This window comes from Dermacentor variabilis, chromosome 1 (assembly GCF_050947875.1).
Source record: "Dermacentor variabilis isolate Ectoservices chromosome 1, ASM5094787v1, whole genome shotgun sequence".
Taxonomy (NCBI): domain Eukaryota; kingdom Metazoa; phylum Arthropoda; class Arachnida; order Ixodida; family Ixodidae; genus Dermacentor; species Dermacentor variabilis.
This window is the reverse complement of record NC_134568.1, coordinates 130,394,646-130,417,377: the sequence shown is the minus strand read 5'-3', so window position 1 is coordinate 130,417,377 and position 22,732 is coordinate 130,394,646. Positions and strand designations below refer to the sequence as shown.

At 46.4% G+C, this 22,732-nt stretch overlaps 1 protein-coding gene across 1 annotated transcript in view; it reads left to right on the top strand.

Moving 5' to 3' along the window:
- Nucleotides 1–22,732, top strand: part of LOC142571992 (nose resistant to fluoxetine protein 6-like) — an 85,115-nt gene that overhangs the window by 34,405 nt on the left and 27,978 nt on the right. The window contains exons 2-10 of the mRNA XM_075680766.1: nt 5,244–5,428; nt 6,318–6,444; nt 7,441–7,528; nt 10,934–11,214; nt 12,461–12,554; nt 12,639–12,740; nt 14,338–14,503; nt 21,962–22,041; nt 22,131–22,253. Of these exons, the coding sequence (XP_075536881.1) occupies nt 5,244–5,428; nt 6,318–6,444; nt 7,441–7,528; nt 10,934–11,214; nt 12,461–12,554; nt 12,639–12,740; nt 14,338–14,503; nt 21,962–22,041; nt 22,131–22,253 (1,246 nt within the window). The remainder of the gene's footprint in view (nt 1–5,243; nt 5,429–6,317; nt 6,445–7,440; nt 7,529–10,933; nt 11,215–12,460; nt 12,555–12,638; nt 12,741–14,337; nt 14,504–21,961; nt 22,042–22,130; nt 22,254–22,732) is intronic.

Here is a 22,732-nt window from a genome sequence, read left to right as displayed (position 1 = left end):
ACTCAAGAATAGCCTTTATCAGTTCTGGTTTTCTGAGTTTGTCCGAGACATCCAGACCCAACTCTCTTGCAAGCTCCAACAATTTCGGTTTGCGCAACGACTTCAAATCCATGGCTGCTCTGAATGCTGCTTTCTCTACTGCTTACTATTGTCTTGCCGCAAACTAACCCGGCAGCAACGACAACCACAATTACCAGCTCTGTTTCTGACACTAACAAAAAGCCTGGCAAAGCTCAGAAGAAGAAAGTCCCGCACTCACCAAACCTCGCAGGCAGGAATTCCGCGCAGTCGTTCCGCTGCAGGCAACCAGTCGTCACACAGGGCTCGTTGCACTGCTCCCGGATCGTCGTTGAGCTGCTCAGCATACAGTCAACTGCATCTCTTTGCTGCTGGCCTCCGTTGTCGCGATCTCACCGCTGGCAGACAGTTGTTTGAAGTCGGAGGCGATCTCACCGCTGCCAACCAGATGTTTGGATCGCACCGCTGGTACGATCTGTTGGGAACTCGGTGCTGACGCCCGTGGTTGTACCTGGGTCGCAAGCCCCAAGGGTAGCGTTGGCCTGGCGGCCTGGGGTACAACTGGAAGCATCCGAAGGTCCCGGCAAAGCATGAGTCGACTGGTAACAACAAAACAACTTGTTTATTTTAACATCGCAAAGAGTTGGCGGTCAGGTTGACCGAAGTAGAGAGACGGGAGAGCACTTTACTCAACAGAAGAAATCGGAGCCCTCCTTTTGGCGTCCGGGGGCAGCTGTTTTTATACTCTCGCAGTTGAGGGCAAGAAGGAACCCCTCAAAAGACGAGCACGTGAATGTACAATGGGCTAATGGTGACGCACACTGTCGTAGCGATGCCGTAGCACCATGTCGAGCACGATCTCGTAGCACCCTGTCATAGCGCTGCCGTAGCACCATGTCGAGCACGATCTCGTAGCACCCTGTTGTAGCGCTGCCGTAGCACCATGTCGAGCACGATCTCGTAGCACCCTGTTGTAGCGCTGCCGGTCGGGCACAATGACTGTAATGAGGGGATGATCCCTGCTTTCGCATCGCCTGGTTCTGGCACAATGACTGGAATGCGAGGGTGATCCGTTGCGGTCGCATCGCCGCAGTCGCGCCTGGAAACACCTGCCGATGAGCGTTGCGGTGACGACGATCGGGCCAAAATGTCTGCCGCCCCTCCGCAGTCGCGCCGGCAAAACCACGTGTCGCAGGCGAAACGCAACAATGCTTAGACCTGCGCTATATAGAACAAAGATATCTGTAATCCAGAGCCTACCACTGCTTAGGATTCTCGCGCAGTTTGTAAACGGTCGCTTTGCTGGACAAGTATAGTTCACACTGTAAGGTATGCTGTTATTACTAACGAAAACTATTTTATTCATGGGTGGAAACCTCGTCTACCGAACCAAGTAGTCACGCAATGTAATCTGCAGCGAACAGTTTGAACTCTTGTCAAAGTATAACAGCCCAGCTCCTATATCGTAGCAGAACGGTACCCACGCTGCTACGATCATCATGTATGTTTCATTGCTCGTAAACCGCAGCTTAGAACTAGAGGATAATACTGCAATAAGGTCACATTAGTGAATGGAACTTTCAGAAATACACAGTTGATCTCTGAGGCTGATTTTAGGCTCAAACATGCGCGCACATACCGCGCCGCGTGCTCCGTCCGCCTCAACGCCAGCAGAAAGTCTGGCCATACCGACTTAAACTACTTCAGTACATCTCACAGAACCGTAAGATGCCACGTCATACTAAATAGACCACATGAGCGCGAAAACAAACGCCAGAAACTACCGCCGAGCGTATACCTGCCATGCAAAACGGAGCGCTCGCCCAAGCCAGCCTGCCAACTGCCCATAGATGGCGCCACTGCGTAGCAATAGGGTGGTGCCCATGAAAAATCGGTCTATATACCACAGCTTTAAGAAGCACCACCCCTCTTATGCCGCAGGAAAGCGTATGAATCAAAAAGCGGATGGGGAGTCTGTGGATTTAAATGCAAATAGCATTCTTCGAGAACAGCAGTTTACGATAGGTAGCGAAGCACTGGAAGGAGTAAGGGACTACATCTACTTAGGGCAGGTAGTGACCACGGATCCGGATCATGAGACTGAAATAACCAGAAGAATAAGAATGGGCTGGGGTGCGTTTGGGAGGCATTCTCAAATCATGAACAGCAGGTTGCCACTATCCCTCAAAAGGAAAGTGTATAACAGCTGTGTGTTACCAGTACTCACATATGGGGCAGAAACCTGGAGACTTACGAAAAGGGTTCTGCTGAAATTGAGGACGACGCAACGAGCTATGGAAAGAAGAATGATGGGTGTGACGTTAAGGGATAAGAAAAGAGCAGATTGGGTGAGGCAACAAACGCGGGTAAACGACATCTTAGTTGAAATCAAGAAAAAGAAATGGGCATGGGCCGGACATGTAATGAGGAGGGAAGATAACCGATGGTCACTAAGGGTTACGGACTGGATTCCAAGGGAAGGGATGCGTAGCAGGGGGCGGCAGAAAGTTAGGTGGGCGGATGACATTAAGACGTTTGCAGGGACAACATGGCCACAATTAGTACATGACCGGGGTAGTTGGAGAAGTATGGGAGAGGCCTTTGCCCTGCAGTGGGCGTAACTAGGCTGATGATGATGATGATGAACAGTTCAGTATTGCCATTCGATTCTCGTCATGCCGTCTTGGTCAAGCCACCTTCTTCGATCCATCGACGTCATTACTTGCTCGTCATTCTATCGTAATAACGCTGTCGTAATTCAATCGTGATTATACGACCATTGCCATGCCAGCATCGTCATTGCGTCATCGTCACATAGACGATACTGTCACGGGTATAAAACTATTTACACGGTGTATTTACACGGTGTAGCCAGTGTGTGCTTGGTAGAACATGAGCTAAGGATATCGGCGATGACATGGGAGAGGAAAGTGCGGCCGTGGTCAATATCATGCATCCTGTGTAATACCGTCGTCGTCATGCTGTCTTGCTTCGCAGACTGCAGACTGATTCAATTCTCAGTCATTCTCGGCTTTATTTAATCACTGGAGGGGATTACGACCCCGTATGTACTAAGTGCGACCATGGAGTGTTCGCCACTCGGGCACACATTCTCTGGGGATGCGTAGGTAACCCTCCCCCACACTCATTACTGCCAGCTCCCACCGAGGAGGGTTGGAACCAGCTGCTGACAGGAGCAGACAAGAAAACGCAACTGGCACTCGTCTCGTGGGCCCAAGACGTCGCCCCCACCTGGGAGCCACACTAGGCCTACCTGCCCTAACTTCCTACCCTGCAGTGGCAAATAAAGTTGTTTCTCTCTCTCTCTCTCTGTCTTCATACGGTTTGGGCGTACCATTATGGTCGTGCCATCATCATCACTCAAGCTACGTTATCCTGCTCTCGTCATGCGTTGTCGTCATACAGGTTTCGTGATACAGTATCGTCACACCAATGTGATCATAAACTCGTCGTCATACCATTGTCTTCATGTCGTTATCATGTCTTCGTCGTCATTGCATCGTCGTAACAGTCGTCGTCATGCATTTGCTGTCATACCATCGTCGGGATTCCGTCGCGGTCATTCCATCGTCATATTATAACTTCGACATCCGACTCTCGTCATGCCGTCGTCATCATACCATAGTCACCATATTATTGTCGTCATGTCACTGTCACCAAGCTGTGGTTTCACCGTCGTCATCACTTTAGTATTGTCATACCATTCTCGTCATGCCGTCGTCGCCATACCACTTTCGTCAATTTATCGACGTCATTTTTTGCTCGTAATTCTATGGTAATCATGTTATCGTCATTCAATCGGGATAATGCTCCCGTTGTCATATCGGCGTCTTCATTGCGTCGTCATCACACAGGCAATGTCATGCATCCTTTGTCATATCGTCGTCGTCATGCCGTCTTGGTCGTACCATCGTCGTCATTCCCGCTTCTTGATCTGGTTTCGTGCTACCGTCGTGGTCGTGTCATCATCGTCACTCCAGCTTCGTCATCCGATTCTCATCATGCCGTCGTCGTCATGCCATCGCCATCATACAGGTTTCATGATACAGTCATCACGCCATTGTCCTCATGCCGTTGTCGTGCCATCGTTATCGTGCATTCGTTGTCACACAGTCGTCGGGATGCCGTCGCGGTTCGTCGTGATCACTGTAACTTCGACATCCGACTCTCCTCATGCTGTCGTCATCATACCGTTTTCGTCATGCCATCGTCGTCACGCTCTCGTTGCACCATCGTCATCACTTCAGTATCGTCATCTGATGGTCGTCGTGCTGTCGTCATCATACAACTTTCATCAGTCTATCAACGTCATTCCAATTTCGTCATTCTATCGTAATCATGCTGCCGTAATTCAATTGAGATTATGCCGCCGTTCTCATACCATCGTCGTCATTTTGTTGTCATCACCTATACGCTATCATGCATTCTTTGCAATACCGTCGTCGTCATTAAAAAATTTAAATTGTAGGGTTTTACCTGCCAAAACCACGATCTGACTATGAGGTACGCCGTAGTGGGGGACTCCAGATTAATTTTGACCACTTGGGGTTCGTTAACATGCGCCTAAATCTAAGCAAACGGGTGTTTTTGCATTTCGCCCCCATAGAAATGCGGTCGCTGTGGCCGGAATTCGATCCTGCGACCTCATGCCTATAGCAGCGCAGCACCAAAGCCACTAAGCAACCACGGCGTGTGCTACATGTGCTGTATGTGTGTTCATGAGATAAATGTATCTATCATAATTATCATCCAACACGTGGAGTAACACGCTAAGCGTTCAGCAAGGCTGACATCTCCAGATTATCATTTCAATTTTTCTCTCTCTCTCTCTCCAAAGTAATATACAACCACGAGGGGTTGCGGGACGTGGGTAAAGGTTCCCAAGAAGCTAAATTTCAGTGAACCGGTATTAAGGCTCTTGAAGCGAGTTTTAAGGGAAACGATCTCTTCGTGTGTCTTTTATGTACATGTTATATAGCACTGTGTGCATATTTTCAGCTTTAGGCCGACGAATGGACTAGCTTTAGAATAGCGCCACTACTTTCTGTCCGTGGTTCGTCTTAAATAGAGCTTCTAGGTTACGTCTTCCTTGCAGGTGAACCTACCAGCCCAAGAACAGGTTGTTTAGCGTTTATGGATTGAAGCGCACTCCAGCGTAGGTATTTGCACACTCCGTGTACTCAGAAAGTACTAAATGCTCGCAGTGATCACAGCAACAGGATTCATGCCCAACGGCGTTTACGAAGGTGGCTTCGCCAACTTCGGCAGTCAGGACCAGTGTCTCAACGTGGAGGCTGACTCGGGCATTCGGGGCAGGTACTGCACCCTCTTTTGGAGACCTCCGACCGAAGTTTCGCTGGCTGCATTTACTAAAGAAGAATTACGACAAGTGAGTAAATATGGCGCGCTTGACGGCCCAGACGAGTGGGCTCACGAAAGCGTACGCGCGCATGCAGGTCACCGGGAACCTTGCTTTGCCTCAGTCGCGTAGGGAAACAGAAATGAAATTGATGGGGTTTTGCTTCGGGTTTCTGCTCGACTTTGAAATGACGCTAATGTCGCCATGGCCACTTTGGCCACGAATCGAACCCGTGATCTTGATACTCCCTTCTACTTAACAGCCTCTTCTGCATTGAAAGGCCTTGAAATAAAATGATTGGATATTTTTAATTCACACTCTAGGTGCTCGGAGCTTAACAGCCTTGGCCATAAGTGTCAGGTATCGCTGCTTTGCAAAGCAAACCGCAAAAGTTTACGGACTGCGGAATCTGACAAAAAGGTGGATACTTTCGCCACCTCAAAACGCTGCCTGGTATTCGGATTTACAGCCCAGTATGTGCCAAGAAAATAGCGCTGTACGGCTTCACTGTTTCGTACTGTGTACTGTTGTTACTGTATGATTTCTACAAGCTGCTCCGAAATGCAGCGTTTTTTTCCGATCCCGCGGTCCATGACACTTTTTTTCGGCCGGTTACACCAAAATTATCAGCGGAATTTCAACGATGGTGCGCGCTGTGCAGGTCTCAAGAAGCTGCGCGCAGTTTCCAGCGAGTGGCAATGGGCGCACACACAGAGGACAGGTCGGACAAATGCGACTCTAAGTACGGCTCCCATCACCTTGTAGCGTAGTGAGCTTGAATATAATAAGCCGGATTGAGGAGCAGCGTTTAATTTCTTCAAATGCCCGTCACTGGATTATAATATCATAGGAAAAGGTGATTATTCTGCGAGTATTCATAGATAAACAAGCTCACTTCTATGCTTTCTCCGCGTTCCAGCACCCGAGACTGGACATCCGACTGTGGCTCAACAACACACGAGAGCGCTTTCACATTGGCAGCCGATCGGGCATCTGCATACCTTCGGTGTGTCAGCAGAAGGAAATGAATCACATTGTTTCGGGCGGTGAGTACGCCACTTCTGATATTTCTACGAAGGTCTGTTTACCTTTTCGTGGAGAAACATATATTTGAGGATGCAATGTGCCTTACTTGTCAGTTCATCATTTGTGCCTGTAATTCACGTAACATCTCACGAACATGAGTCGGCGAGAATAAATAAATAAAGTCGCAGCTTCGCCCGAAAGGCGAAGCGTCGATTGCGATAGCAAATTAGCGGAAATCTATGCGAAGTAAGAATAGTAGTTTTATCGGCCGTATAAACTTGTAAACATAGGCATACTAACTAAATTAACAAGCGTGGTGTCACGCGCGCACCATCAAACGTGAACACATCTCACCCGATGACCGCGGAAACTCGCTGTCCAAACATTGGTGTGAGGAAACGCGGCTGCAGCAGCGAGCGGAGTGACATTCGTGCTGTCTATCGCTTCAACGCAAAGTGCGCGCCGAGAACACACAGCGTGCACAAAGCTACGAGCACCGACGCAACTTGACTCTGCCTCTAACGCAGATCGCTCTCAAGCTACGGCTACGCGACCGCATGCAGCTACCGCATGCGCAGTTGCAGCCGAAGTAGAACGCCGCCCCCCCTCTCTCCCCTCGTCCCGGTGGCTCACAACGTTGGGTGCCTCGCGCGCAACGGAAGACGGCACGCTTCCTCCCTGCTTTCTTCTCTTTCGCGCGGGCGTGATTGAGCCGCGCTCGTCGGCTTCGCTCGAGCGCCTTCACTCGCACATGCGGTTAGGGCGTGCGGTGGCGGTGTTATCGCCCTTGGACTTTATACGCAAACTCACGGTGATGGCGGAGCCGACACCGACGGTGGAAATGCGCTAGGAGTGTCCATATAATTGCTATCGCAATAAAACAAGAACTAATTCACGTGTCAGTATATTTTTTTTCAACCTCGCAAAGTTTAATCGCAATATGTCACGACACAGCAACATTCCCGTGCCCTTTTCAGGCATCACTAATAGTACCGAAAACTACTTTCACATTGCAGTGGCTTCGGCGTATGGTGCGGAGGCATCCTTGCGGTACTGCCGAGTCAAAGAAAGCGTCCGTTTCAAGACGCTTGAAGTTGGCATCATGTACGTAAGCATTAGTATATTTGCTATTCAGCATCTGTACGCCGCTAACAAAGATTCATCAATTACGCTAGCAGCTTAACGACTGCGTAACAAGATTAAGTGAGTGCTGGTAATGAAGGTGAGAATCTAATCTGCTAGCTCGCGATCGCCCCTTGTTTTCGAACGCAAGATTTTTTTCCGTGCCTTAGGCTTGACCGTTAAGCTATAATCAATGAAAGGAAGCCTAGTGCTCAACTTATGAGGTGCGATTTTATTTGAAAGGAAGCTTTAGTTCGGGGGTTCCTATCTAAATAGATGGAAACAGAGAAATCGTTTTTATCAGCAATCACTGCACCGAATTTGACGAGGTTTCTTGCATTTGAAAGTAAAACTTGTAATACAGCGACTCTTGGAAGCAGAAATTCGATTTAGGTTGTCAATCCTTTGTTAAAAATTAAAAAAAAGAGATGCTATCAAGTTTACAGCTCCGTAACTCAGAAATGGAAAACAATATCACAGTTCTGTAAATTGCCCCTAATAATACATCCAAAGCGGACAAAATTTGTGTATTACACGCCGCTATAATATATAACGCTAATATGTGAGTAGGACTTTTGAAAAACGCTCATAGGCATTGTACAATGCATCTGTAAACTTCGTGCTTCCATTTTCTTAAACATACCAGTTTTCGGTAATTTTTCTAAAAACTTACAGGCCCTAAATAAAAGCTCCGCTTCCTACGCTTACCATAATTTACCTTTCTCTATCAAATACAACACATTTCCATTCAAAGTGGTGGGTAGGTGTTTCATGAAAGCGCTTTTGCGTTTTACATGTCTTTGAGTTGGCGGCATCGTAGTTAACACCGAGCTAAAGCTTCCTGTTAGGGGGCTTTCTTGCACAGCTATGCATCTAAGTGGTGGAGCGCATTTCAAAGGCGGCAAGGAAGATTGGGGCCCAACTTGCTCAGAGAGTCGTTGCTGACTACACTGTAAGGAGCAACTGAGTGTAAGCGATGCAGTGAATGAATGATTCAGATTACAGGCGCTTGTCTTCCAAGTGTTCGCGCTGGCAGTCCCCGTATTTTCTGGTTGCTGTCTATGGCATCAGGTCGCGTTGTAATCGCACAACTCTAGGCTTTTTAATATTATTCTCCAGACATCGGTAAGTCCCTTTCAGTATTTCGTTTATGGTCCCGTTATACGTCCCACAATTAAGTCGAGGGTTTGACAAAACTTCGCCTGGTCGTAGGCTAACTAAGCGCTAATAAGATAGATATATTCCGGTGATAGTTAAAATGTGGTAACTTGCAAGAAAATTTAGAGCTTGAGCTGCGCCAGGTGAGCCTTGTTCACTATCTTTTCCTGCTGACTGACTGTGGTAAGTGTCTGACTCTCTTCTTTATTTGTGTCTTATACGCACGGATTCGGTAAGTAATTCACAGCTGTCCAACATGGCGAAACAGCGCAGGCGATAAAACGGGTGAATTGGACAAGACTATGCGCTGTCGAAGTGCGAAGAGACCAGCCTCAGCAAATTCGTGGCTTCTGTCAGAAAAGACAAAACACTGTGCCTCGACACCTTCTCCACGGCCAAAACCCGTGAGGAAGGTTCTTTTTTTTTTCTCGAGTCAATGTCAGAGCGAAACAATTGGCAACCACGTTATTCAGGGACATATACGGAAATTAAATACTACCCTATACACCGAATATCACCTTCAGCACAATAATAAGTGTATTTGCGAAATAATTCAACCGGGTGGCTCTGACTTCAGTCTAAAGAAAAGAAATGGTGATATATTTACTATCTGGTTCTCTTCCCTAAATAAGTCGATCAATTAAAAAAATATTGTTTTTTATTGTTTGTTATGCTGCATGTGGTCGTTACTAATTGTTTGCTACTTTTCCTACTTTCAAGTGTCCCTTGTTGCTGGTGAATGCTGTGTATGCTTGTCTACTTCACAACATGGCGTAATTTTCCGTTTCCATAATTTATTTTTTGCTGTTTTCTTTCTTGTCGATTGTAATCCTGGCTACTTCTCGCGCGAGTGCGTTCATGGTGAGGCTGAACGTTGTGCATCAACGTTCAGCCTCACCATGAATATATATATATATATATATATATATATATATATATATATATATATATATATATATATATATATATATATATATATATATATATATATATATTTGCGGCTTCTTCCTTCCGCGTCTGGGAAACCGCGAAATCGTCGGACGTGGAAGCTTCCTGTGTCGATTCACCATCTGTTCCGCGCATCCAAAAGCACTGTCAAACGCTGGCAGTGCTTTTGCACGGTGACACATGTGCAGAAGCTCCGCCCCGTAGCTTTCCCTTCATAGCTACAGAAAGTTGTCCGTGAGTATAGCCTCACTCGGGAGGGGGGGGGGGTTATCATTGACTGAACTCTGTCGATACCTTTCATCTGAACTTGGAAACGTAATTACTTCCTTGCATCATCTGAATTCTAATCGCCCACCGCGATGTGTCGGTGTCAAATGCATTCTTTGGGTAAAAACGAGTTGGCACGTTCAAAACCTCTAAACAGTTCCAAAATGGACGAACATATGTGAGATCACGCCTGACACGCAGCACAAAGACTGGCTAATGACGCCATTACGTTGAGATAATAGTCGTGCAGGGAAGGTTAGGATAAGGTGTATTTTTATGGATGAGAATCGAGAGCTGGGCGAGTCGGAATAGATTTATGATTTACAGCGCAAAAAGACGGAGACAAGGAAAAAGTACGGACAACACGAGCGCTAAAAGTTATTGGAAACGTGCACCAATAAAAAATTAAATAGAACAAGGTGATAATGCCAAAGGATGGGCAATAAAATCGGTGGTCATATGGGTGAGGTGCAGTTATTTGTTATGTAGAAAGGCAAAGTCCTGCTTACTTAGCACGATAACTGTCTGGCTTACACAGGTTTAAGCATGCCAGATTGAAAAGCACACGCACTTTATTGTGACCCAGCCATCTATCACTCTAAGCAAGCACAGGGATTTGTCTTTCTAGATAACACATAACTGAACATCGCCCATGTGTGACCGCTTATTGAGTCACCACACTTTTGGCATACTCTATTTGTTCTTTCTTTTTTCTTTTTCTGTCATGCGTGGCCTTGTAGATTTAATCAGCACATGTTTCTAATAGACCTTCAGATGAAAGATAGTGCTCGTGCCGTCCGTATGCAAACGCAAAATCACCCGTGTACTTAGATTTAGGTACACGTTAAAGTTCAAATTTCCGGAGTCCCCCATACGGCATGCCTCATAATCAGATAGTGGTTTTGGCACTTGAAGTCCCATAATGATTTTTTTTTATGACTCTACTGACCCCAATTTACTTCATTAGGCAGCTCACTACCAATCAGTCTCGTCATATCTTGCCTTTTCTTTCAGCTCATTTTTTGGTGCTGTGCTTATGGTGATCATCTTGAGCACGTGTGCTGACCTGTTGCTCACGCAATACGAAAGAAATCAGACCAAGAAACGGCCGGCGGGGCCTTGGAAGAAGCTCGCGGTTGCCTACTCCGCAGTTTCAAATACGAGGAAGCTCCTCGACGTGAGCGACAAGGGTGGAGACAGTCAGAGACTCAGGTTTCTCCACGGCATGAAGTTCCTGAGTGCACTGTGGGTGATCCTCTCCCATGCTTATTACTGCGTTCATGCAGACGCAATCGGTAAGGCTGCACACGTCGATATCACTCTTTGTATTGCTATTTTTTTTTAAGATTTTGCCTTTCGTAAATCTTTTCATCAGTGCAGGACGTCGCTATAGTATACCTATCAGCGCCGACAAGCTCTCGGACGCGTATTTAGCGCACGCACACAAAAAGTGCGCGGGTCTTGTGCTTCCGTCTAAATTATGCGGTAACCGGTGTTGCGTTGCGCTGAAAGACGTAACCACAATCTTCCTGATGACAGGACACGAAACACTTTTGACCTGAGGAAAGCGCCGCAACGCACATTCGCAACCCCAAGAGGTTTTTCATTGGAACTAGTGTATATTAGTGCCCAACAGTGTTGCCAGAAGCGCGCGTATTGAAACGAATACTGGAAGCCACCAAATGCTGCAGGGTTTTTTCTTTCTTTTCTTTTTGTGCGTAGATGCTGGCAGGTCAAATCTGAGTGCGGGCTGAGACAGCCAGACCCAACATTGTTCCATGCATGACTTCACTCTGGTGGGCCAAGATACCAGCGGAACACGTAGTGTCGACGCGAGAGAACAGCAAGACTAGAGCGTCGGGCTCTAGGTTTCCGGCAGCGAGCTGCCAGTCAGATCCCATGATGTTTTCATGCAACTTTTATACCATGTCGAGATGAGGGAAAATACGTCGTGAAGGCAGTTTGGACTTAGACCGACTATATAGACACTCGCTGATGCAGACCATTCGGCATTTGCATGGTCCCGAAAGGAAAAATTGTACCCTGACGATCCCGTTGCACAAACATGTCCCATACAACAGAACCCCTACACTTCTTTTGATTCTGGGGTATAGGAAGGCTGACATTCCCATTAAAGACCATGAAAAAAGAATGATATGACTATAGATGTCGACTGACTGAATATCGCTCTCGTGCCGCATTTAGAATATGCTCGTGTTCTCGGCCTCTCCGTGTAAGGTCAGAGTTCAAAGCGCGCAGGTCTTCTGTTATATATAAGGTGTTTACGTGCCCCGCTTCTGTCGACGTTACTTAAACACCATACGTGAGACCCCGCGTGCAGGAGATACCCGCATGCACACGCTGGTGGTGATAGCTGTAGTTAGCCGATGTCGGCGTTTTAAAAACTTCGTAGTATCTGAAGAACGTCTGGCTCAGCACAGGGTCAATTCTTTTTATTAGGTAATGGGCTAATTAGAGACTGGATGTGTTATTCTCTCGAGTATTTGGGTATGAGACCTCTAATTCTTTGTTTACTTCTAGATTCAGTGTTCAGAGCAGTGGAACTGACGGAATCGCTTCGTTTTCAAGTGGTTGCGAACGGATTCGTCTGTGTGTCTACATTCATCTTCGTCAGGTACCGTGTTCCTGCGCAGTGCAAAGTCCATAAACAGTGCTGAGAAGACTTAACAGTTTTTTTCTTCTTCTTTCTCTGTCGCAGTGGGTTTCTCCTGGGTTATACGCTTTTACAGAGACGTGACTCACTGCGGAAGAAGAACGCCTTCGTTCAGATCATAATAATCATTGTTCGTCGCTACATAAGGTAAAATTCAAAGTGAATGAGTATCATTTCGTCGCCAATTACATGCTTTCGTGGAGCACTGAGTGATATTGCACAAAGTAAGGAAAAAGCTGAAAAATACATGCGGAGCGTTTCACGTTAGCCAAGTATTGGAGGGTGTTAGGTGCCCTAAGTCAGCATCCTTTGCCTGTGTTGTGCATTCACTGCAACACAACATTCTAATCAGATGCCAAGTAATTCTGTGAAAGCAAAGGTGTACTTGATACACGTTGAAGGTCAGCACGTTGGCAATACGGAGAGTGCTTTTTGTAGTTGCTAAAAAAGGTATTTACATACTGCCACTGCTGACACAAATGATGAAGACCGCGATGCACACGTCTGTAAAGTGCATTGGCAGAGGAGGTGGCATTATATTATCCCAAAGGAAAAATAAAATTCTAGTGATCCCTATATAGTCGCCTCAACTTTTGGCTACGTGTCAGCTACTTGGCGGGTTGTCAGAAATATACGGTGTCATAGGTGCTTGACAACAAGTACAGACTTCGTCAAAAGTTTAGCAGCCATGTACCCTGCTCGTGACCTCAAGAGATTAAAAATGACAGTGTCCTGCTCCATCTCATGAGCATCAGACGTCATACAGCAGCCGCGAAACAAATCCTGACGATACATATTGTCGCTACTAAAGTAGTTTGAATGTTTCATCAATTATACTATGCATGCGTAGTTTACACAAGCAAGAATATCTTTTTTTTTTTACCATCAGAGTATGTTGTCGATTGTGTTAAAGAAACACGAGTGGAGCCAGTCTGCTCTTTCTTAACTTGCTGATAAGTATTCCTATATGTAAGGGCCATTCGGGCCACAAGGTTGTTTCAGAAGGAAAGAGAGAAGAAGGATGAAACTAGGGAAGTTCAGGTAATACATTCAGTGATGTATCATTAATGACTAGGCTTGATTTTGAATGAAGGAATATACGAGGAATTTGTAATGCTTATTGCGTTACAGCGGCCGTCATTCTTGTATGACTCAATGCGAGAAAGCATGGGCACAGTGATATTCTATAAAGTTCTCTTTCTCTTGCGGCATTTTGTCTTTAAGATATGTTGTCGCTGATTGATCGGATAATGTGGAGAGGCTTCCTTTTTTTTTCTTTTTTTCGTGTGATGTTCTATACTTGTCTGACGTTCGCAAGCATTTGTTGGTGTAGTATTTCTCGTTAAGTGTAAATTTCGGTACTTACTATGTGATAAAAACTAGGGCATTACTATTACCTGGGGTGAGCCTCAACTTATAGAACAACGCCAATTGAAAATTGACATTGAAACATGGGGCATAAAATAGACAATAAGGAAAACAAGAATTATCGTGCCATGTTGAAAGAACGGATGAATTAGTGACTGCACTGGCTCGCACGGCTTTACATATAGCATGTGGAATAATATGCCATTACATGCTACAGCCGTTTGAGGCTTCAACGTTGCGAGCAATGACCTACAATATGTCGTATCCGTAATCACCAAGGCTTGCTCCACATTGTAACATGTGCCTGTTGTTGAACGCGCTGTAATGTTTTGTGACGTCATGTGATTTGGCGGCGCTTCTTACCTTCCCTTTTCAGGACCACGGTGCCTGCTATGGTGGTTGTTTTAGCGTTCTTTCTGTTACCAAAGTTAGCCCGCGGGCCACTGGCTGAAGAGCATTTCTCGAAATACTACAACGGCTGCTCAAAAAACTGGTGGACAGTGCTTCTTCACATCAACAACTTCAACAAGTACGAAGATATAGTAAGTTTACCTGTTTGTTTGCGAGCCTTGAGATACTGTTCGTGCTCTGAATAGTGCAACTTACGGATTCGGCAAAGACTCGCTTTTTTTTTTATACCTGGTGTTTTCGCAGAGAAGGCGCTCGCTTAGGAAGGCGCATGATAAAATAGAAAGCCGTGGTAACAGTCTACTTTATAATCATTTTGGTTGCTAGGTGCGCCCGGAGAATATAAGTTTCATTTTTCCCATTGATTTTTAGCCTGAGGATGTTTGAGTGGTGCCCTCTCGCGGTGGACATCGTGGACTCAAATCCCTAGAAATTGCCCAGGAGTGCGAAAAGACACAGAGTGCGCCTGTCCGTGCTTTTATTTTGTTCTCCGTGTCCTATTTCTTGCGCATAAAAGCATTTCTGAAATTGCCCAGGAGTTTTACGTCCTTAGGCAATTTACCAAGCTGCCCAAGAACCACGAGTTTTATTGCTACATAACTGAAAGTTTCAATAGATGTCCTCAAATGGTTATTTTTATATATTAATCATATACTATTTGGTTACTAATTTGCTTGCACGTGCCAAGTGTTGCCGACTTTAAACATCCTAGCAGGTGTGTAGGCTGATCATGTTCTTACTCGGTATAAGAGGGTGGCTTCAATGTGGCTATGTCCTTTTACCATACAGGGTTGATGCGGCGGTTACTAAATCGAACGAATGTGGCAACGAATTGCCTTTTTAGGATGTTGGTGCTTCACCGGAATTTTAACTGCCGGCTACTTTGAAAGCGCTTCATTGGCGAGGGCATCTGCTCTTTCGTTGCCAGTGACACCAACCTGCGAAGTTATCCACTGAAGCGCCCAAGACACTATAAAAGATCTGATAAGACACACTGAACATCACAGAGAAGACGGCCTTTCGACCCTTGCTGCTTTTCAGGACAATTATAAGACCCTTGAATGTGTACTTCAGAACTTTGTAATCATCCAACCACGATCTATGGCCATCACGGGCAACATCTTACTTCATACACGCTTTTCTCAGCAACCATTTTCTTCGTGTCCGTCTCGGAAACACTGTTAGCAAAAAGAGAGGTAGTTCTCACGGTGTCCCGCACAAGCGTACTCTCTCCCCTGCTGTTTAACATTGCTTTGGTACCTCTCCCAAATGCAGTTGGGTGCAGCCGCACGCCACTCAGGATGCCAATATATGCGGACTTTTATATTTGGGTCTCGGTATGCATCAGTCATAGCTCTCGAAGTATAATATAATATAATATAGAATAGCCCTCGAAGATAGCTATTCCGGCGGCTAGCTTCCCACGCTATGCGTGCCGTCCTCGCACCTGTTAAAACTTTTCCTAGACGCTAGAACTATACTATTCTTACGCAACCTTGAGCGATCGGAAAGCGCGTTTTCCACGCCTGGCCGGCGGAGAGGGGGGGCTTCGTTCCGGCCGCGAAGCTCTCCACATCCCCGTAAGGAGCCTGCTGGTGGTCTCGTGCGGACGATGCCCTCTCGGTGAGCGCATATTTCCCCCCTCATCTTTTAAGAGATTCAATACATACAAGCATTTGTCTCGCAAACCAGATTTATTTCAAGGGAATTTTCCACGTCTCAATTATTTCTCTCGTCGTATTCGAGTGCTCATTGCCGTGTTATAGTTTGTTAACGAAGCTTCCCCTCAAGTCTAAATATTGTAAGGCAGTGTGTCGTGTGCGTATCATGGCCACGCATGCTTATATCGCCTTTCCGTTTCTCTACCACGGTTGCGCTTTAAAAACCACGGCGCTGCAAGTTTGTTTTCCTTTCCTTCCCTCTTCTCCGCCCTTAAACTGACTCTCTTAACTACTACACGCAGAGGCAAGAAACAGCGCGCGCTTTAGATACTATAGATGAGATGAATATTTACAATTATTATTAGGGTTATAATTATATTCGAGTGCTGATTGCCGTGTTATAGTTTGTTAACGAAACTACCCCTCAATTCTAAATACTTTAAGGCAGTTGTCCTAGTCTCTAAAGCCGCTCGAGTTCACGCTGCTCCTCTGGCGGCCATTTTTCCAAGAAATTATGCCTTCCAACGACTGTCGCGGACAACACCAGCCCCTTTCCACATAAGTATGAGGCTCGGAGCAGGAGCTATGGCGCTTGAAAGTAACCGCTGGCTTGACGAACCAACCGACTGAGCTACCTTTCCGGGCAACAATGAAGGATCACGAGTTCAAATCACATGTTCTTTTTTTTTTAAAAGGTATTTTCCTTCCTTTTATCACTGTACGGAAACCCTCCTAAAAAAAAAATTATATATCCTCAATTATGTGTAGCCACACATCTGCAGGTCATAAATACCAGGTTCTCTAGCCGAGTGCCATCCATGCGGTATAACCGAGCTCAGATTGGTGCACCTTGACTGATCAAATAGGGCGCCACTGTAGGTTAAATGAGGCGTACAACTCCTGCGGGACCCGCCGTGGTTGCTCAGTGGTCATGGTGTTAGACTGCTGAGCACGAGGTCGCGGGATCGGACCCCGGCCACGGCGGCCGCATTTCGATGGGGGCGAAATGCGAAAACACCCGTGTACTTAGAATTAGGTGCACGTTAAAGAACCGCAGGTGGTCGAAATTTTCGGAGTCCTCCACTACGGCGTGCATAATCAGAAAGTGGTTTTTGTCACGCAAAACACCATAATTCAATTTTTAATTTAGCTCCTGCGGGGACGGTAGAGTATCCGTCTCCAGTGCAAGAGGACCGTGATTCAAATCCCGGTGCCGCGCAATTCTCCTCCGGGAAATACAAAAAGGAAAAAAAAAAGAAAAAAAACCGTGTGTTGAGAAATTGCACAAACAGGCCTGGAGTGCGGCCTGATCCCGGTGACCAGAACCGGTAACGCACTCTCTCACCAGAGCAGGATTGGCCACCCTGGTGCAGTACTTGGCCACAACCTCCTATATGAATACAACAATCAAACCCCGGCCCTCAGTCCCCAGCAGCCGCGAAGCAACTGACCACGGCGGCGGTCAGATCTGTAACGCTGCAGAGGGTGCTAAGAATACCTGGCTCCGGACAGGCCGCCATTGGAATCTGAACCTGGCAACGTTTAACGTTAGAACGCTATCTAGTGAGGCGAGTCTAGCAGTATTATTGGAGGAATTAGAGGGTAGTAAATGGGATATAATAGGGCTCAGTGAGGTTAGGAGGACAAAAGAAGCATATACAGTGCTAAAAAGCGGGCATGTACTGTGTTACCGGGGCTTAGCGGAGAGGCGAGAACTAGGAGTCGGATTCCTGATCAATAAGGAAATAGCTGGTAACATACAGGAATTCTATAGCATTAACGAGAGGGTGGCAGGTCTTGTTGTGAAACTTAATAAGAGGTACAAATTGAAGGTAGTACAAGTCTATGCCCCTACATGCAGTCATGATGATCAGGAAGTCGAAAGCTTTTATGAAGACGTGGAATCGGCGATGGGTAAAGTCAAAACAAAATACACTATACTGATGGGCGACTTCAATGCCAGGGTAGGCAAGAAGCAGGCTGGAGACAAGTCAGTGGGGGAATATGGCATAGGCTCTAGGAATAGCAGAGGAGAATTATTAGTAGAGTTTGCAGAACAGAATAATATGCGGATAATGAACACCTTTTTCCGCAAGCGGGTTAGTCGAAAGTGGACGTGGAGGAGCCCGAATGGTGAGACTAGAAATGAAATCGACTTCATACTCTGCGCGAACCCTGGCATCATACAAGATGTAGACGTACTCGGCAAGGTACGCTGCAGTGACCATAGGATGGTAAGAACTCGAATTAGCCTAGACTTGAGGAGGGAACGGAAGAAACTGGTACACAAGAAGCCAATCAATGAATTAGAGGTAAGAGGGAAACTAGAGGAATTCCGGATCAAGCTACAGAACAGGTATTCGGCTTTAACTCAGGAAGAGGGCCTTAGTGTTGAAGCAATGAACGACTATCTCATGGGAACCATTAAGGAGTGCGCAATAGAAGTCGGTGGTAACTCCGTTAGACAGGAAACCAGTAAGCTATCGCAGGAGACGAAAGATCTGATCAAGAAACGCCAATGTATGAAAGCCTCTAACCCTACAGCTAGAATAGAACTGGCAGAACTTTCTAAGTTAATCAACAAGCGTAAGACAGCGGACATCAGGAACTATAATATGGATAGAATTGAACAGGCTCTCAGGAACGGAGGAAGCCTAAAAACAGTGAAGAAGAAACTAGGAATAGGCAAGAATCAGATGTGTGCGTTAAGAGACAAAGCCGGCAATATCGTTACTAATATGGATGAGATAGTTCAAGTGGCTGAGGAGTTCTATAGAGATTTATACAGTACCAGTGGCACCCACGACGATAGTGGAAGAGAGAATAGCCTAGAGGAATTCGAAATCCCACAGGTAACGCCAGAAGAAGTAAAGAAAGCCTTAGGAGCTATGCAAAGGGGGAAGGCAGCCGGGGAGGATCAGGTAACAGCAGATTTGTTGAAGGATGGTGGTCAGATTGTTCTAGAGAAACTGGCCACCCTGTATACGCAATGCCTCATAACCTCGAGCGTACCGGAATCTTGGAAGAACGCTAACATAATCCTAATCCATAAGAAAGGGGACGCCAAAGACTTGAAAAATTATAGACCGATCAGCTTACTGTCCGTTGCCTACAAAGTATTTACTAAGGTAATCGCAAATAGAATCAGGAACACCTTAGACTTCTGTCAACCAAAGGACCAGGCAGGATTCCGTAAAGGCTACTCAACAATAGACCATATTCACACTATCAATCAAGTGATAGAGAAATGTGCAGAATATAACCAACCGTTATATATAGCTTTCATTGATTACGAGAAAGCGTTTGATTCAGTCGAAACCTCAGCAGTCATGGAGGCATTACGGAATCAGGGTGTAGATGAGCCATATGTAAAGATACTGGAAGATATCTATAGCGGCTCCACAGCCACCGTAGTCCTCCACAAAGAAAGCAACAAAATCCCTATAAAGAAAGGCGTCAGACAGGGAGATACGATATCTCCAATGCTATTCACAGCATGTTTACAGGAGGTATTCAGAGGCCTGGAGTGGGAAGAATTCGGGATAAAAGTTGATGGAGAATACCTTAGCAACTTGCGATTCGCTGATGATATTGCCTTGCTTAGTAACTCAGGAGACCAATTGCAATGCATGCTCACTGACCTGGAGAGGCAAAGCAGAAGGGTGGGTCTGAAAATTAATCTGCAGAAAACTAAAGTAATGTTTAACAGGCTCGGAAGAGAACAGCAGTTTACGATAGGTAGCGAAGCACTGGAAGGGGTAAGGGACTACATCTACTTAGGGCAGGTAGTGACCACGGATCCGGATCATGAGACTGAAATAACCAGAAGAATAAGAATGGGCTGGGGTGCGTTTGGCAGGCATTCTCAAATCATGAACAGCAGGTTGCCACTATCCCTCAAAAGGAAAGTGTATAACAGCTCTGTGTTACCAGTACTCACATATGGGGCAGAAACCTGGAGACTTACGAAAAGGGTTCTGCTGAAATTGAGGACGACGCAACGAGGTATGGAAAGAAGAATGATGGGTGTGACGTTAAGGGATAAGAAAAGAGCAGATTGGGTGAGGCAACAAACGCGGGTAAACGACATCTTAGTTGAAATCAAGAAAAAGAAATGGGCATGGGCCGGACATGTAATGAGGAGGGAAGATAACCGATGGTCACTAAGGGTTACGGACTGGATTCCAAGGGAAGGGATGCGTAGCAGGGGGCGGCAGAAAGTTAGGTGGGCGGATGACATTAAGACGTTTGCAGGGACAACATGGCCACAATTAGTACATGACCGGGGTAGTTGGAGAAGTATGGGAGAGGCCTTTGCCCTGCAGTGGGCGTAACCAGGCTGATGATGATGATGATGATGATGCCGTCACAAGCGTCTAGCACGTGTTACCAGCATCACTGGCAACGAGAGAGCAGATACCCTTCTCAATAAGGTGCTTCCAGTGAGAGCTCCGGTGGATCAGTTGAAGAGCCGACAATGAGAGCTCCTGTGAATCGCTAACTTCCTATATAAAGAGACAATTCGCTGCCCTTTCGTTCGTTTTAGAAACTACCGCATAGGCCTTGTGTTGTAAATGGGCTTAGCTGCACGGAACCCACCCTCCTATATCGAGTAAGAACAGGATCGGCCTACGCTCCTCCATGGATGTTAAAAGTCAGCGTTGCTGCTTCTCCATCTTGCACTGAATGCAACGAAGACATAGAACATTTCTTCTTGTCCTTCAAGTACTTCTGTCCTGAATGGAGACTTCTTGACCGTATGGGAAGAGGATTTCTTCAGAACGTGTCGAATATTTAGCCTTTCCAGAAAGACTGTGGATAGTATAGGCAAGTGAGTGTCACACATTCTTCTTGAGTTTCTGCGAGAGATGGGACTGATGGACACATGGTTACATATTTGGTGCAGAAAGAGCCGCTCAGGTAAGAGAATCGGCCGGCCAGGTCTGCCAGGCTTACCCCACCTGTAACAACATCACCACCAGCACCACTACCACATTATCATAACCATTTTTTGCGACTTCTCTAGATGAAGCCAGTCACTGATGACAGAACTTGTTTTGGAGGCACGGCACGAGATAATTGCCGATTTTGATTCCGAAAGCATGACGTCGTTCTCTGTGGCTTCATTCTTCAGTTTGCGAAGAGCAGCATCAATAGCGGCATTCTCGGTAATGCCATTGGAGGCTATACCTAAATTAAAACAAATTTAGTTCTGTATTTTACGTGCTGAAAATACGATATGAGTGTGGGACTGCGCCTTCATTTTGACCTCCTGGGGTTCTTTACCATGCACCTAAATCGAAGTACTTGGGCGTTATTTGCATTTCGGCGCCATCGAATTGTGGCCGCCATGGCAGGGAATCGAACCCGCAACCTCGTGCTTAGCAGCGCAACGCCACAACAGCTAAGCCACCTCCGCTAAGCTAAGCCACCTCCGTGATTCACACCTAAACAGACAGCATGGTTCTGAACCAACCTCGCATGCTCTCCGCCGCTTCAGTTTTAGTGAAGATTCTGGGCTGTGCACCCGACAGAAGAGTCTCAATGCGCCGAGTCGAACGAGGCGTCCGAATGCTAGGGCTGAGTGAAAGGACTTGACTTGCGAATTAAAGGTGCGAGGTCGAAGAACAAGAGGAAGACCCGATCCTACGAAGCCACCATGTAGGCGACCAGACGACAAGTTCATACTAATAAATAAATAAATAAATAAATAAATAAATAAATAAAACATCTGGGTGCGCCAGCAGGGCAGCAGGTGTGCCCTTTTGCCCGCTCTGTTCCGTTGAGACGTGCACGTGAAGTGGCGTCACAGCCAATGGGAATTCAAGTGCCGCTTCGCTGCTACAGACGCCGGATTTTTCGCTCAGTCGGTCATTTGATGCTTTAGCATCAAACCAAACAAGCCCACTTAGTAATATCGCCATTTCGCAGTGCTTGGACCACTACTGGTACATCAGCGTGGACATGCAGATCTTCGTGGTGGCGTCTGCCGTGTGCGTGTTGATGACAAGGTAATTCTTGCTGCCGACGCTGGCACGTAAAAGAAAGAAAATGTGCGAAAATGCTTCTCGTTTTGATATAATCTTCTGTTACTTTGCAGGCATATCAAAGTTGGGGGAATCATACTTGTGTTGCTGAGCATAGCTGGATCGGGAATCGTGATGGTGCAGACATTCTACTACAACTATCAACCAATAATACTCTTTTGGAATCCTGACACGGAGTAAGTAAAAACTCTATTAGAAGTTCGGCGAACGAGACTCGCCCGTATAGGATTCCTGTTACAAAGAACTAAACCTTCGAAGCTTGCTGGCTTTGACTTTAGACAAGGCAAATAGAATTTATTCAACAGGGAACAAATTTCTCACGTCCCACATTTCGCTATTCTTTGTGTGTGTGCGTGTGTGTGTGTGTGTGTGTGTGTGTGTGTGTGTGTGTGTGTGTGTGTGTGTGTGTGCGTGCGTGTGTGTGTGTGTGCGTGTGTGTGTGTGTGTGCGTGCGTGCGTGCGTGCGTGTGTGTGTGTGTGCGCACTGTGCTTCGGTAGCTTCTGACATGTATTCTGTTTTCATTTAGGTCGTAGTGCCTTCTAGCCGGTTGTGTGTGCGCATGTCCGATAAGGTTGTTGTCGTTAGTTGCGGCTGCTTAAACTTAACCGTGTTCACGAGTGAAAACAAGTAAATAGCCCGCCGACCATTCTCCAC